This window comes from Rana temporaria, chromosome 3 (assembly GCF_905171775.1).
Source record: "Rana temporaria chromosome 3, aRanTem1.1, whole genome shotgun sequence".
Taxonomy (NCBI): domain Eukaryota; kingdom Metazoa; phylum Chordata; class Amphibia; order Anura; family Ranidae; genus Rana; species Rana temporaria.
The window spans coordinates 230972132-230989401 of record NC_053491.1 but is presented as its reverse complement, the minus strand read 5'-3'; the positions used below and the strand labels follow the sequence as shown (position 1 = coordinate 230989401).

The following is a 17270-nucleotide window of genomic DNA, read 5'->3' as shown; positions in this document are numbered from 1 at the left end:
AGTTTCCATTCCAAAAAAAATTCTAATTTTTGTGCTCATTAGACCTAAAAAAAGAAAAAAAAATGTTTTTACTCATCTGGAAATGCCTGTTGCTATGCAGTCCCACGAAATCTGCCTTTGGAATCACCTAGGATCCTGACATCTCCCTCTAATGCTCCTGGGAAATGTGTGTGTGTGTCATCATTTCCCAGGATGCAGTGCGCTACCCAATTATCACTCCCCATCCAAGACTTCCAGGAAGTGCTTGTGGGCTTCACAATGCCCACAAGCAAAATGACAACGGTCATAACTATGCGGAGCGGTGGCGGATTGTAAAATAGTAAGTGACCAGATTTATATTATAAAAACGCCTGATGAAAGGACATACATTTAAAAAATGTTAATTGTGGTTGGAACTCCGCTTTAAGTGGTTAGGTTTTAGCACCAAGTTCCAAAAAGTTTACACTGATGTGAAATACATTTCAAACATGTTAGTTATGACAGCAATGGTCAGAATACAGGGCAAACTTGTCTACGCAGCTGGTCTATGTAAAACAGGGGTACGCAAACAGAGGAAGCAGGAGATGAGAAGGGGGGGGGGGGGGGGGGGATGAAAGCTGCGATGTGATGGGGAACCAGGGAGAAACACAGGGGGGCTTGGGCAGCAGAAGCAAGGGGAACCTCGGACATGAGGGGCAGTATTTACTGGAATATTTTTCCCCCAGCAGCCGTTTAAAAGCCAGATGGGGAGGAGGAGAAGCCAGCTTCCAGCTGCTGCAGGAGGACTCTGGGGTTGACAAGGAAGGGATGCCATCCTCCTGTCATGTGCCCGTGATCGACGTGTTGCCAACCGCTGTAAAATGTCCAGGCTACAGAGTGGGCATACCCCCGCAGGAGCCAACTGAAGTTGATAGATTCCAAAAATGCCTATAAATTGCCCCTAAAAACTATACAAGCTAGCGGCTCTCATTGTGCACCATTACAACCTTCTAGTTGCTGACATCCCAACAATCAATGATGTCATTGGTTGACAAGGACATTGTGTGTCTGCACAGCATCTTTGGCTCAGCTTTAAGCTTTTCTTAACCCAAGCACAATTTAAAGTAGAACTATAGGCAAACACCCCCCCCCCCCCCCCCCCCGCAATTTTGGATAAAGGAGGGCTGTCAGTTTTTTCTGTGTACCATTGCGAAAAATTACCTTTACTTCATATCCCGTGGCCAAAAAAGGAAGGTAGAGGAAATCCCTCCAAATTTAGGGAACCTCTTGGGGACCCCCAGGTCACCAGAACTAGTGTCCCCATTAGAAGATTTTCCCTCTATTGCTTTTCTGGGAACAACCCAAAATGTGGAATTTTCTTCTACTTTCAATAATAGTAAATAGGACAAATAGAGAGAGTGGATCTCTTTAATGGGGGCACAGACAGAAATACAAACTGAATGAGGTTCTAATCCCTCTTTAGTATATAAAAAAATAAAAAAGGGTACACGTTTTTGCCTTTAGTTATACTTTAATTCTTAAAATTAGTTGCTGCATTTGTCTTTTTGAGCCCCCATCCCCAATTTGTTTTCACCTGGTGCACTGGCCAGTAACACGCATCCTGTGTGTTACTGTACATACAGTAACAAAGTAAAGCCAAATTCCAGCTCACACTTCATAAGCAATTACTGCAAAAGTTTTTTCCTCCCTTTTGGGATAATAAAAGCCGATTATTGTAAGCACCCCGTCGGGTTGGTTCACACTGGGGAGGCTTCAAGCCTCCCCGTAAAGCGCGACTTTGGTGCAGCTTGCAAACAACTTCTGTATTAGAAGTTAATGCAAGCATCTCCAAAGTCGCCCCCAAGTGGTACAGGAACCTTTTTCTAAGTTGCAACGAGTCGCTCTTAGAATGGTTCCTTTGCAATAGAGAGTGACTTGGCTGGCGGCCAAGTCACCTGACAGGTTGCCCCAGTGTGAAAAAAAAAAAGGAGTCACTGGCCAGATCACCATATTAAAAATAGAAGTAAGGAAGCCTTAAAGAAGATTATATATATATATATATATATACACACACACACACACACACCAAGAATCAATAAGCTACAATAAACCGCTTTAAATGCTTAATATAAAAGTTCTAGCATATGCGGGACAGTAAAGTAAAATCTGTGTGAAATACTGCAAATATCTTCTATGTGTGTGGAAATCAATGCAATAAGAAAAATACTTAAGCTAGTGATACACTGATCGAAATTCAGATGTGTTCAGTGGGGAAATGGACGAATTTTGATCAGCGTATGGTCAACCATCTTTAGAAGTCAACCATTTGATTGAAGAGACACGCTGGACAGTGTTTCAATCATTATCTGCAGCCACCGATTGGTATATTCTGACAGCTGCAGGTCCTTGCTTTCAAAATACAATGTCCTGGGGGAGGACGGAAAATCTCTTATGCCTCGTACACACGATCGGGTTTCCCGGCAGACTTTTTACCCCCGGGAAACTCCGAGGTGAAAGCCGAGAACCAGCTCAGCAGCTTTTTCCCCCCTACACACGGCCGGTTTTCCTGGCAGGAAAACTGCCATGAGAGCTTTGGCCGGGAAACATGTTCTCATTTTTTTGCCACGATTAGACAGTTTTCCTGTCGGGAAAACTGCCATGGAGCATACACACGGCCAGTTTTCCTGGCCAAAAGCTGTCACGGCAGTTTTCCTGATGGGAAAACCGATCGTGTGTACGAGGCATTAGTCTTTTTTCATTCAGCTCGCTGGCTGAACAAATGGAAAAAATAAAAATAAATAGCCGTCTATGGACAGATTAACATCAATTTGAGGAACAGGCAGGCACAAGACATGCTGAAGTCAATACAATTACTGCTGAACAACATTTTCCTACCCAACAACCCTATGAATGGGCACAGGGAACAATTTCCAGATTGGAACATCTTTGAACTACAAACTTCCACAGCACACTAGACACACCACATGCATATTATGAAAGTATAATGCTTGTCTTAAGTCAAACGCTGTATGCCTCAGCGTTTCACCTGCTATAAGATTTTGTGTGTGGGCTAGGTGATAGAGACTGCTGTATTAACATCTAAATACACGTTAAGACAAGGTCACTACCACTGAAGCTACTAGAGACCACACTTCTACAGTGGTCACTGTCAACCATTGGTCCTTGAGCGGCGATTGCTTGACCTCCCGTTTGATTACACTTGCATAGCTCCAGGAGCACCTTTGTATTCTTCCTGCTGACCACCAATGTAAGGCCCCCTTTCACATGGGGCAGACTCTGCCAGGAGTTCACCTGCTAAATAGGGAATCCGTTTTCCGATCCTCGCCGAGCAGGAGGCTGGCTTGTCCATGTCCTCTCCACTTATGCAGAGTAGACACAGCCCGCTTTCCTCTATGGGTGGTCAGATGCAAATGGGACAAGCTGTCCATTTACACCTGATGGCCATCCGATATGATCCACTAAACCAGGGGTCTCAAATTGGCGGCCTTCCAGATGTTGCAAAAGTCCCATCATGCCTCTGCCTGTGGGAGTCACGCTTGCAACGGTCAGCCTTGCAATGCCTCATGGGACTTGTAGTTTCGCAACAGCTCGAGGGCCGCCAGTTTTAGACGCCTGCACTAGACGATTTGGGAACGGATCCCCAGCCATCTGTTTTTAGCAAATGAGATCGGATTGAGGCAAGTCTCAATGGACACATGTCTGTTGACACCAGCTGCGCTATAGAGGGCAATGGCTGGTCGGGTCCACCTAAAAAAAACTGACAGGCCACTAGTGTGAAAGATGCCTAAAGGGAGCAGCAGACACAGGCTGAATTACGGGCGGCATCGGCCGGTTCGATAGAAGCCAACCGACGCGTGGCCCATGTGTATGGCAAAGTGGCATGACCGAAAAAGGTCTGCCGAGAGCGCTGCCCAGGGAGTTCCTGAGGGAGTGGGGGGCCCTGTCAGAACACAAAAGTTCAACAGGGAAGATCGCTGTGCTAACATAGGATTATTAGTACAGTTGCACCTCCTGCACGCTTCAGTTTATTTTCATTTAGCTCCCTGGGTTGAATGAAAAAAAAAATAAAAAATAGCATGTGCTAGGCTTAGGGTCCTTTCACACATGTGGACTGTTTAGCGCCCTAAGTTTTTCCAGACGGACCTGAACGGACGCACCATGTACCCCTTATGGAGCAACATGTCTGCTAACATCCGATCCACTCCACTAAATCCAGACGGATAGAAACCCTAGCTTTCCATCTGTCTGGCAGATCGGATCATATGAAAAATGGACAGGCGGATCCGTTTTCATTCACTTTCCCGTAGAGGAGAGCGGAGCTCCGACAGGTCCGTCTCTGCATAATGAGCAGAGATGGACTTGTCATCTGCCAGCTCAGCGGGGATAGATGAAGCAATACCCGCTAAGCAAGCGGAGTCGGTGAAAAAAAACAAAAACGGACAAGCATGTGTGAAAGAGCCCTAAAAAGGGAATTTTTTTTTTTTTTATTGTCATGGACTCCCAATCTCAAATGTATTGGTTTTAGCAGGTGTTGCCTGAAAATTATTTTAGAGGTTTCCCTGGGGTAAAAGGGTTCAGAAAGGATGCCCTATAGCAGTGATGGCAAACCTTGGCACCCCAGATGTCTTGGAACTACATTTCCCATGATGCTTAGCTACACTGCAAAGTGCATGAGCATCATGGGAAATGTAGTTCCAAAACATCTGGAGTGCCAAGGTTCGCCATCACTGCCCTATAGTGATAGTACATATGAAGTGACGGGGAAAAGCATGTTTTTGCTGTGATAGAAGCGTATAAAAAAAATAAAAAAAATAAGGGGGAAAAAGCAGGGCAGCGGGATTCCTACTCCAAAAAACACAAAACCTAAACTGATACCAAACTAAGCCTGGCATCTCTTTGTGTATACAGCATCCAGTGGCAATGATGGGATAAAGAAACTACACAGTCACATGGACAGTGAACATGCAAATATGGCGACTGGATGCGGTAGGATGTACTAGTGACATAAGGCTCAAGTGAACCCCATTGCAATGGGACCAAAGACTGTACCCCCAGACAATATGGCTGAGCAGCTTAGAAAAATTACACTACAGCCTCATGCACACTGCAGCTCAAAAAAGCTGATTCCTTAAATCATTTGAGCTCCCCCCCCCCCCCCTTCTGCCTGTAAACTCCCCTCCATGTGTCTATGCTTCAGGAGTTTAGTGGCAGGAGAGTTTACAGGCATAAAACAAACAAAAAAAAACACATCACTTTGGCGTTTTGGAGAGGACCTTTTTTAGAGCATAAAATAAAAATAAAAAAAAACACTCCTTAATGCATGTTAGCGCACATTGCCGCGTTAATGCATTCTAATGGCCAAAATTCTGCCCAATAGAATACATTAATGTCAGATGCGTGAGCGTGCATTACACTCATGCAGCTTTTTACCACTTTGAGGCTGCAATCTCCTGTAGGAGAAAAAAAAAAAAAAAGCTTACAGATGTGAACGAGGCCTGAATGGCATACTAGATGCATTCCAAATGGACAAATTTGGGCTAGAAAAAAACAAAAAAAAAAAAAAAAAAAAAAAAAAAAAGTGTACAAGCCCTTTTGCAATCTGACCTGCAACAGATATGAATGACATGGTTCTAGAACTTGAACAAAGCACAGTACATTGTCCATAGAGCCCTGCAAAGCAGTGTTAGGGTGCCCCTGGCCATCATACGTGAATGTTTATAAGCTGATACTGAAAATAAGTAGTCTGCTGTAGGTGCAGGATAAATGATCGAACCACAAAAATAGTATTTTAGCCATCTAAAGTGCACATTTTGCACTACATACTGTGCCCCCAAGGGAATGGAGGGGGGGGTGTTGATGTCCTCTATTGCTCATAATTGCAGATAAAAATCTTTGTAAGTAGAGTGCTATGCAGATTCACTGCTTGGCATACAGCACACAACAATAAACAGTCGGTTCTCACAAAGTATAGTATTATCCAAGGATAAACAGTCAGTTCTCACAAAGTATAGTGTTATCCAAGGTCTTTGCATTAGTTACTTAAAGAGGAAGTAAACCAAAAATAAGGTTTATCCCCCTTCCTTGCAAAGCAAAGGAATAATGTGCTAGTATGCATCGCATACTAGCACAATATGAGCACTTACTTGCAACTGGGCACTTACTTGCAAACGAAGCCCGCGCCGTCCCTGCTGCAGGCCGCATCTATCTTCCCCTGGTCTTTCTTGCGGGGGCCACGGACTCCGGCTGTGTGACTGACCAGAGCCGCACGATGTCAATTCCACGTATGTGCGCGGGAGTCGCCAGTCATGGCACTCGCTCCTGAAGAAACAGCATGGGCGACCGTTCCTTCAGAGTGCATGCGCTAATGATATCATTGGCGCAGTAAATGTCTCCTAAATGGTGCACATTTAGGAGATATTTACAGTACCTATAGGCTAGGCTTACCTAAAAGCCTCATACACACAATCAGACTTCCATCGGACAAATCTGTGAAATTTTATTCGAAAAGGCATTGGCCGTGAACTTGTTCTGCATACAGACAGCAAAACTTTGTCAGCCAACAAATACGAACTACGTGGTTTTTCAGCTCTTTAGCGCCACCCTTTGGGCAACTTGTGATAATGTTGCGTTATGTCTAGCATTGCTTCTGAGCATGCGTGTTCGTACTTTGGTACACACGATCGGAAAATCCGACATCACCCATTTGTTTTTGGAAAATTTTAAAGCATGCTATTAGAGCTGCATGATTCTGGCTAAAATGAGAATCACACTTTTTTTGCTTAGAATTCTCGTGGCGTAACATCTTTCACATTAAAACAAAAAAATTGGGCTAACTTTACGGTTGTTTTTTTTATTCATTGAAGTGTATTTTTTTTCACCAAAAAATTGCACTTGAAAGACCGCTGGGCAAATACAGTGCGACATAAAATATTGCAGCAATTGCCATTTTATTCCCTAGGGTCTCCGATTATATAAATATAAAATGTTTGGGGGGTCCCTAGTAATTTTCTAGCAAAAAATATTGATTTTTAACTTCAGAAACAAGTGTCCAAATTTCTTTGGACTTTAAGTGGTTAAAAACTTCATGCATTTACACACAAAAGTTTGATCCAAGAAGGAAGTGTTGGTTACAATGTTTCATGTTAAAAACTTGGCATACTGCCAAAATTTTTCTTTTGACAGCTGAGTGAGCAGATAAAGTCTCTCCACTTGTTATATGAAAGAAAGAGTCGGCAAACTCTGCATTGGTGATCATAAGGGGGGTTTGAATCGAGATCACAATTTTTTAAACGATTAATTGTGCAGCTCTACGTGCTATCCAACATTTCTTGTCGGAAAATCCGACAATTGTCCGATGGAGCATACAAAGGGTCGGATTTTCCCAACAAAACCCTGCCATCACGCAATTCCCCATCGGAAAATCTGATCGTGTGTACGGACCAATAGGTACAAAACACTGCATGGAGGTTTACAACCTCTTTTAGAGATATACAGATGTTCTAGGGTTTCATCGCATTTGTGAGATAATCTAATTTAACATCACAGCCTAAATACCAAAAAAAAAAAAAAAAAAAAAAAAGTGACGCACCTGGGATTCGCACCAAAAACAATGATATGACTACTAGATAGGCTTTTTAAATAAATCTGAGAATTAGGCAAATGCTGTGAATCCCATCTTCCAGCAGAGAAACATTAGCAAAGTTTAATAAGTCCAGCAGCTCTGTGTGAAGGGCGGGCTGCATATGGCCTAAAGCAGGGGTCTTCAAACGTTCTAAACAAAAAGGCCCAGTTTATGGTCTTTCAGGCTTTGGGAGGCCGGATTGTGACCAGCGGGAGTGGAAATATTGCTTGCTTTGGTGGGAGTAAACATCCTCATTTTTGATATTAGGGCAAGCAATAGTGCTTGATCGTTGGCATCATATGGAGAAATAGTACCCCATTATTGGTGTTAGTGGGAGAAATGGTGCCCAACTGTTGGTGTCAATTGGCAGAATAGGGTCTTGTGTCAGTGGGAGAAATAGTGCCCTAGGGCCGGATAAAGGCAAGCAAACTAAGCAGTTTGAAGACAACTGGCCTAAAGTAATTATAAGGCCATGGTTTTTTTAGTTAATATAAATAGGTTTTTACTTCCCTCCACTGTGCAATGGTACTGCATAGAGTGTCCTGAACATCCTCTACTGGGGTTCCTTGCCGGTGATCTTGGCGGCTCCTGCTCTTCTGTGTCTGCCCCCATAGCAAGCCGCTTGCTATGGAGGCAGGCGGGTGGGCTAGCTTCCCGAGTCAGGCTGTGTATGCTTATTGACAAACACTGTGGCTTGGCCTTGCCCCCTGCTCACTTGCTTTGACAGCAGGAGCCAATGGCTCAGGCTGCCATTAGCAAAGCCTGCGAGACCAGGAGGGAAGAGAAGCTGGGCACAGTACTGGATGGATAAAAGGACTTGGGTAAGTTAGGGAAGAGGGAGGTGGAACGTGCAGTGTAAGGTTTTTCACCTTAATGCAGAAAATGCTTTAAAGAGCAAAAACCATACTAATTATACGAAAATCAAGACGTTGCTTTTTCGCACAGCTTTTGTTGTACAAAAAAAAAACAAAAAAACACGGAATCGGATGTCAAAAGCACCATACCAACGGTTCCGAAATCGGCAGATCGTTCGTCGGATGAAATTTTACTCCTTACTTTCATATCGTGTGTCCAAGGATCCAGGGTTTTCCTCACCCAAGCCAATCTGTCAATCAGCTTTGGGTCCAGGTGCCAGCATCTTGATGAAGAGACAGAAAAAAAAAAAGCATGCACAAGCCGCACTGCACTTTTGAATTGGTCCCACGGTCTTCCGGGAGCTGTGATGTGTTCCAGAAGGCGGGGGGGGGGGGGGGGGGGGGGGGAGGGAATGGGACCACGGATTGCTATAGTGATCCGATTGGAAGTGGGAGCACCTGGGGTACCAGTGAAAACCCCCCTAAAAAGTTGTTATATGGCGGTGGTGGGGAGATGTAGATAAGTGGAACTTCACACTTTAAAGTTAAAAACTATAGATATTGGTGTTTAGAACCACTTTTAAAATTTAAAACCACCCTACACAGAGTAAATAGACCAACCGCCCAATGTAGCTACTATATTCAACAACCAGCTGGTGCGTTTGTCAGAATACCCAATAAATGCCCGCATATAACTAGATGCAACCGCTGTTTGGTGGACAACCCAAGAGGACATTTCAGCCAATTCATCAGGCACCAGTGAAAAATGTGCATAGCGTATATACTTGCAGTACAATCTAGTCACACACAGTAAAGCCGACAACTTTCAACTTCACTCTGAACTAGCAAGTGCAATCGTTTCATACAAGTTACAGTGGATCAAAAGAAGCCCAAATGTCTTTCCTATTCAGAGGAAACAAAGAAACCAGTAATGCTTTGCCCAAGTTCCCAGAGGTGCTGGTGTGGTGCAATTTAGTTTCTTTGAAAAACTGATCCGCTTTAAATATATATAAAAAAAAATTTAAAAAAATAATCGCCCCTTCTACAAAGGCAAAGCTCTACCTTAAATAAAATTCTATGGTTTCAGGTTTTTTCACAAGAAAACTGAGCTCCATTGCCCAACACAAGGACAAGCCAAACATCCTTATTTCCTATCCTATTGTCCCAACAATGGGCTGCGTTGATGCGCTTTGAAAAAACAAACACACACACACACACACACACGTTAAAATGCATGCCGGTGGTGTGAAGGAGCCTTAAATAGAAAAACTTTAAAAGGAGAATAAAAAAAATAAAGTAGATCTGGCTATATTTACCGTTTCTACAAATGCAGAGAGCAGTTGATCTAGTAAGAGTCAGGGACCATTGTGTATGTATAAATATATATATATATATATTTTATATATACACACACACACACACACATACATCCTACCTCCTGAGATTTTCCCAACCCCTTTTTAAACCAAGCCAAAGAAAACGCATCTACCATGGTCACATGACAAATGACAACAACAAAAACAAACCATGACACCTTTTAGTCAGGCTTCCATGGATGAAAAAACCCCATCAGGCCAAACATTTTGCTTTGCACCACAGAGGGCAGACTGAGGAATATACACAATATTGTCAAAAGTATTGAGACACCTGCCTTTACACACATGAACTTTTATGGCATCCCAGTCTTAGTCCGTCAGGTTCAATATTGAGTTGGCCCACCCTTTTACAGCCAAGGATGAGCTCCGGCGTGTTTGCACAGTCCACGTGCAGAGCCTGCCAGGAAGTCGGCACGGCGATGTGCTAATCACAGGCAGGGAGACATGTCCCGATGCTCGGCTGCAGAGATCGGAAATGTCTCCCTGCCTGTGATTATCGCAGCGCTGTGCCGACTTCCTGGCGGCTCTGCACATGGACGGTGCGAACACGCCAGAGCTCATCCTTATTTGCAGCTATAGATTCAAACCTTCTGGGAAGGCTGTCCACAAGGTTTAGGAGTGTGTCCATGTGAATGTTTGACCATTCTTCCAAAGTGCATTTGTGAGGTCAGGCACTGATGTTGGATGAGAAGGCCTGGCTCACAGTCTCCGCTCTAATTCATCCCAAAGGTGTTCTATCGGGTTGAGGTCAGGACTCTGTGCAGGCCAGTGAAGGTCCTCCGCCCCAAACTCACTCATCTATGTCTTTATGGACCTTGCTTTGTGCACTGGTCCAAATCATTTGGTGTAGGGGGATTATCTTGTGGGGTTGGGCTTGGCCTCTTAGTTCCAGTAATGGAAACTCTTAAAGTGTCAGCATACCAAAACATTTTGGACAATTTCATGCTCCCAACTTTGTGGGAAAAGTTTGAGGATGGCCCATTCCTGTTCCAACATGACTGTGCACCAGTACATAGAGCAAGGTCCATAAAGACATGGATGAGCGAGTTTGGGGTGGAGGAACTTGACTGACCTGCACAGAATCCTGACCTCAACCTGATAAAACACCTTTGGGATGAATTAGAGCGGAGACTGCGAGGCAGGCCTTCTCGTCCAACATCAGTGCCTGACCTCACAAATACGCTTCTGGAAGAGTGGTCAAACTTTCCCATAGACACACTCCTAAACCTTGTGGACAGTCTTTCCAGAAGAGTTGAAGCTGTTGTAGCTGCAAAGGGTGGGCCAACTCAATATTGTACCCTATGGACTAAGACTGGGATGTCATTAAAGTTCATGTGTGTAAAAGGTAGACATCCCAATACTTTGGACAATATACTGTAGCTTTAAGACGATTTTTGGTGGTCCACTGCATCTAAATTCCAATTTAACTCCGTAAATACAGATACCTAAATACAGAAATAGTGCTTTGGATTTTTTAGCAACTGCGTGCCTTTCTGCCCAAAAGACTGTGCAAAGCATTCACCGACCCAAAAAAAAATAAAAAATTAAGCTTGCTTACAACTTGTAATTCCGAGGAGATTGGAGAAAGTTCACGACTTGTATCAAAATCTTCTAGTTCATCGTCGAAAGACAAGGACTCCTCCTCTGGGCTCATAATGGCTAGTGGCCCATGCCCACTTAGCCTATCATCCACTTGTAATGGTGTAATTTGTTCCATTCCCCCATCTAGAAGATCATCTGAAATTGTACTGGAGTGGGTTCCATTTGATATTTCAGGATCTTGGATCATTGCCAAGAAAGAGCTTTTTCTCTGAAGAGCTTTATTTTCCATTTGATTTTCGCCATTGTTTGTCCAATCCAGCTGAACCAAATCCTCCAAATCTGTTCCAAAGTCTGGAGGCGTGTTTATTTTTGTAGGTGCCCCAATATTATCCAATGCCTGAGGCGATTGTCGGTAAACAGGCAAATGCATGCCAAAGCCAGATTCAGCCAGTCCATAATTTAGATGTTCCACATTATATTCGGGTTCCGCGTGACAAAATGTATTAAAGGGGTGCATTCCATTTTTTAAAGGCTTACAGGATTTCATAGGAATGTCTGGGGTATAGTGACGCGGGGGATCGGGTCCCGTGGGATGAATCGGCGGCTCGCTTTGATTATAAAAGTAAGCCTGCGGACTTGGCTCCGACACGCGTCTGTCCACGTTATGCGATCCGTTCACGCCATCCATATTCATCATGGAGGCGATGTCTTGGAGCCGTTGCAGCGGATTGTAATGGGAAGTGGATTCCTGACCATAACCTGGCAAGTTAGTCTGCAGCGGCTGATTGCGTTGCGCCGGGCACCCGTTCACCGGCTCTAACATGCTTCGATCCGCCACGTACCGTTTGCGCTGGGCATTAGGATCCAAGGCGGTAAAATAGGCCGGGCCGCTGCCAAGCCTGTCTAGATCACAGGCTTCATCCATCCTGTGCAGGCACTGACCTGAAGACAACAAAGATCACATTAGTGGGAGAATGTAAAACAATGTAACCATGTAGGCACTACTAAGAATCACTGTAGCTTTTTTGTTTTTCTTTTAAAACTCCATAGATACAAAAAAACTATTTGAGAAGCCAAGATTTCTAAGTCATCGAGCCAGATGGAATGGTCAGCAATCATTGAATGATGTCCTCTGGGCAAAATGGCAGCCAGCAGCAGAGGCCTACACTAGCAGGCTAATGTGTGTCTGTACCGGTGTGCTCACACTTCCAGTCCCTCCCCGGCCTTGGAGTGAATGCTGAAAGAGAAAGGGGGGGGGGGGCACGATCTATGGGACAGATCAATTAAAAAAGGACCCAGATCCCCTCCCCCCATCATACCATGTGAACACAGGTCAGGATATGAAATACATAAACATTGAATGAGTCCCCCCCTCCCTCCATCCCAGCACCACACAGGTTAAGTCATGCTAAGCCCCGTGTACCGGCTTTGTCCCCGATTGCACAGCCCCGTCCATAGTCTGTCGGATGTAAACATGCACATACAGCCCCGATCCCCACTGCATGCAATCAGCCAATGCAAAAACCGCCAAGCGATCAGCAGTCAGAGCCGGGAGATCGCAGCCGTTGAACGTGGAGGTCAGCATGCAAATGAGATCTGCTTTAAAGAACTGAGTTGGTGACAAATAATAGATCTGATCACCGGCTTCCCTCCCCGCTACACAGCAATGGTGCGGCTCCTACCCCCGGCCTTACCGTGCGCCTGCCCCTCATCACACACAGCGCTAGGCCCGGAGCCCGCGGCGGTCTGCACTGCCTCCCCCCCGACCGCACAGCACACAGGAGGGGAGAGCTGCTGTGCCTCGATAGACCACAGGAGGCGTGCGAGGCCTGCGTGGGGGGAGGGGAGGATGCAGTCAGGAGGCTGCTGGGGTACTTGCTGGAGGTGGGGGACGTGCACACTGCAATCCCGGGGTTAGAATAGAAGGGCATTGGGGGAGGGGTGATTGTGCAAAGCATGAGGGGGGAGGGCAATACTGAACATCTACTTATAGGGTCAGGGCAGCAGGAGACCTTACATGTCATCTCTATACCCCTTTCCTGGAGTAATATGAGTGAGTGACAAGCACAAATAATATCAGCCGGCCAGTCACCTGCTTTCTGGAGAGTCACACTCAACACAAAGAGCTGTGCACAAGATCACAGCCAATCAAAGTTCACTTCCGGGTTATTTATTCAGGTTGCTATGTGCTACTGTTCTCCCCGAGGGCAGTGTAGAAGCACGCAGCGACCAATGACTACTGACTTCCGGTTCATTCAGGTTGCTATGGGCTACTGCTTTCCTAGAAAAGCTTGGAGAGTCACACACAATACAAGGAACAGTGCAGAAGATCACAGCAACCAATGACAATTCACTTCCGGTTCATTCAGGTTGCTATGGGATACTGCTTTCCTAGGAAGCTTGGAGAGTCACACACAATACAAGAAACAGTGCAGAAGATCACAGCAACCAATGACAATTCACTTCCGGTTAACTCAGGTTGCTATGGGATACTGCCTTCCTAGGAAGCTTGGAGAGTCACACACAATACAAGCAGTGCAGAAAATCACAGCAACCAATGACAATTGACTTCCGGTTCACTCAGGTTGCTATAGGATACTGCCTTCCTAGGAAGCTTGGAGAGTCACACACAATACAAGCAGTGCAGAAGATCACAGCAACCAATGACAATTGACTTCCGGTTCACTCAGGTTGCTATAGGATACTGCCTTCCTAGGAAGCTTGGAAAGTCACACACAATACAAGCAGTGCAGAAAATCACAGCAACCAATGACAATTGACTTCCGGTTCACTCAGGTTGCTATAGGATACTGCCTTCCTAGGAAGCTTGGAAAGTCACACACAATACAAGCAGTGCAGAAGATCACAGCAACCAATGACAGTTGATTTCAGGTTCAGTTAAGTTGCATTGAGCTACTGTTCATAGAGAGCAGTGCAGATCACAGCAACCAACTTCCAATTGTCAGGTTTCTATGGGTAACTGCTCAGTGGGCAGGGCTGAAGCACACAACAACCAATGACAAATTACTTCCTGTTCAGTTAGGTTGCCATGGCTTACTGTTCACAGAGGGCAGAAGCACACAGCAACCAAATGACTTCCGGTTTAGTCAGGTTGCCATGGGTTACTGCTCACAAAGAACAGTGCAGAAGCTCACAGCAGCCAAATGACTTCCAATTGTCAGGTTGCTAAGGGTAACTGCACTCTGCCACTCCATATTTAGTACTACTGCTGCTCTTAGGAAGCACGTCCCACAGAAATGTATATGTTGCATGAATTCCCTGACACATGCGGGCAGTAGGCAGCCATATTTGACTACCGTGACCCGAGTGGTTGTCACACAGATAGACTGTGCAATCATTGTTGAGCTGACATACATGAGCAGTAGGTGCAGAGAGAGAGAGCACACAGGAGAACTGGTGTGGGATGGATAGACTCCATTCCCCCCGCTGGGGTCTCACACAGGCTTACTAAGGCCCGGTGCCCTCAGTAAACATGGTGGACACACAACATGGCTGGTGCCTGTGTAGTGCAGCACACGGGCCCTACCTAGAACGTTCCACTAGAATGGAAAAATGAACGCACACACACTTGAGGTTCGGCCAGTGAACAGGAGGCTCAGTCACTGTGTGCCCGGTCCTCCTCACGTCATTACACTGCCCCTGTCACTCACAGCCCTGCCCCCACTGTCTCCATCTTGTCAGCCTCCTCCTCCATGTCCTGTAAGGAAGACAGTACCGAAGAGAGGGAGGGGGGGACACAACACGCCCCCCCCCTAAACCCGGGACGGCCACTTGTCTACTAAAATGTGCTCAGTTTGTGAAACACCGTCCTCTATAAACGTCTGGGCTGTCATGACAGAAAGTGAACCAGAGCAGAGACAATATCAAAATGGCGGCCCGGGCGCGGCCTGTCCCCTTTATTACTTATTTCTTTTAAAATGCCCGAGTCGTGCGAATGCGACAAAGCCTTCCCCGTTATATGTGTGTGTAGAGGTCTCCTTCAGTGTGAACATGACTGGCTTTGTACAGAGCTCACAATGGGTCACAAGTGTGTGAGGAGACATGATACTTCTAGATGACATTACATGAGGGAGAATGGCTCTGTCAGCACAGGGACTCCACACACCGACAATTAGGGAACCCGCTATAAGTTCCCCGCACATGTGTCTGTGTGCTGCTCTCTTTACAGACTTCTAGCAATACATAAACATGAAGTCAGAGCTGTGCTGTGTACTCATAGACATTCTCCTCTCTAGGCCCTCTACAGGCAGAGCCATACATAGCACCTAGGCTGCTAGGCCTCCTACTCAGATACAAGACATTCTGTATGAGAGGAAGCGCCAGCCAGTACTTGTGTGCTTCACATTTATAATCCCAGCAATATTGTATGAGCTTTCATATATATATATATACAAAAAATACATACATAAATACATATACAAAAAATACATACATAAATACATATACAAAAAATTCATACATAAATACATATACAAAAATACATTTAGAAAGGTGTATATATATATATATATATATATATATATATATATATATATATATATATATATATATATATATATACACACACACATACACACATTTTTAAATGTATTTTTAGATAGAAAAAAGTCCTGGACTGCCGCACTCCTAAAACGATGTCTTTATTGCAAATGAAAATCCAAAAAAACAACCAAAACAATGCAGTCAAAATAAAGTGAACAAAAGGAAAGAGGTGGCTGACATGTTTCACCTGCGCATAGCCAGCACCCTTTTGGTCCAGTGGGACGGAAGCAAAGCCAAGGGATCAGCAACTTTTAGAGCGGTATATTTTCTCACTTCAACTAAATGTATTTTTACCAGTGGCGGCTGGAGCTCAACATTTTTTGGGGGGTGCAAACCATAATTATTTTTTTTTTTTTATTGCAGCCTCACTGTGCCCATCAATTGTCGCCACTGTGCTATCAAACGCAGCCATTGTGCCCATCAATTGTTGCCACTGTGCCCTCAAATGCTGCCACTGTGCCCATCAATTGTCGCCACTGTGCCATCAATTGACGCCACTGTGCCATCAATTGACGCCACTGTGCCATCAATTGACGCCACTGTGCCATCAAACTCAGCCACCGTGCCCATCAATTGTCGTCACTGTGCCATCAATTGTCGCCACTGTGCCATCAATTGACGCCACTGTGCCATCAAACTCAGCCACTGTGCCATCAATTGACGCCACTGTGCCATCAAACTCAGCCACTGTGCCCATCAATTGTCGCCACTGTGCCATCAAACGCAGCCACTGTGCCATCAATTGTTGCCACTGTGCACATCAATTGTTGCCACTGTGCCATCAAGTGTCGCCACTGTGCCATCAATTGACGCCAGTTTGCCCCGTGAAATGTCGCCAGTTTGCCCCGTAAATCAGATTGTCCCATCAAATAACGGGTCAGCCATCCACCTCCACGCTCCCTTGATGTCTTCTCCCGCCCTTGATGTCGCTTCAGCAAATCAGGTGACCGGTAACCAGACCCGGTAAACTTGATTGGCTGAGACGCGTGTCAGTGTTAACCAGGGAACGCACACCTTGTGTGCCCTCTGGTTAACCATTTGGAAGCAGATTAGAGCCCACAGGCTGTAATCGGGAAGCCTATCAGAGCCAGCGACTCTGATAGACACTTCCAAAACACACCCATCGCTGTTATTCAGATGGCCGGCGCTCAACAGGGGGCCGGCCACCTGAATAGTGGACGGCAGCGGCGACAATACATAGATTCATGCAATGCATGAATCTATGAATTGTTGAGTGACGGGTGCAGGAGAGAAGCATTCTGAAGCTTCCCTCCAACCACTTTGCATATTATTTTATATATACTGTAATTCGATACTTGACAAATATGCTGCAGA

General features: G+C 45.2%; 1 protein-coding gene across 2 annotated transcripts in view; it reads right to left on the bottom strand.

The window, feature by feature from the left end:
• NSD1 (nuclear receptor binding SET domain protein 1) overlaps positions 1 to 13290 on the bottom strand; it is an 85245-nt gene extending 71955 nt beyond the window's left edge. Inside the window, exons 1-2 of one of the 2 annotated variants that reach the window (XM_040344419.1) lie at positions 13067 to 13290; positions 11389 to 12314 (exon numbers count right to left, since the gene is read on the bottom strand). In XM_040344419.1, coding sequence (XP_040200353.1) covers positions 11389 to 12297 — 909 coding nt within the window. In that variant the 5' untranslated portion in view covers positions 12298 to 12314; positions 13067 to 13290. The remainder of the gene's footprint in view (positions 1 to 11388; positions 12315 to 13066) is intronic. The other variant, XM_040344418.1, reaches the window with a different exon arrangement.
• Positions 13291 to 17270: the final 3980 nt, after the last annotated feature.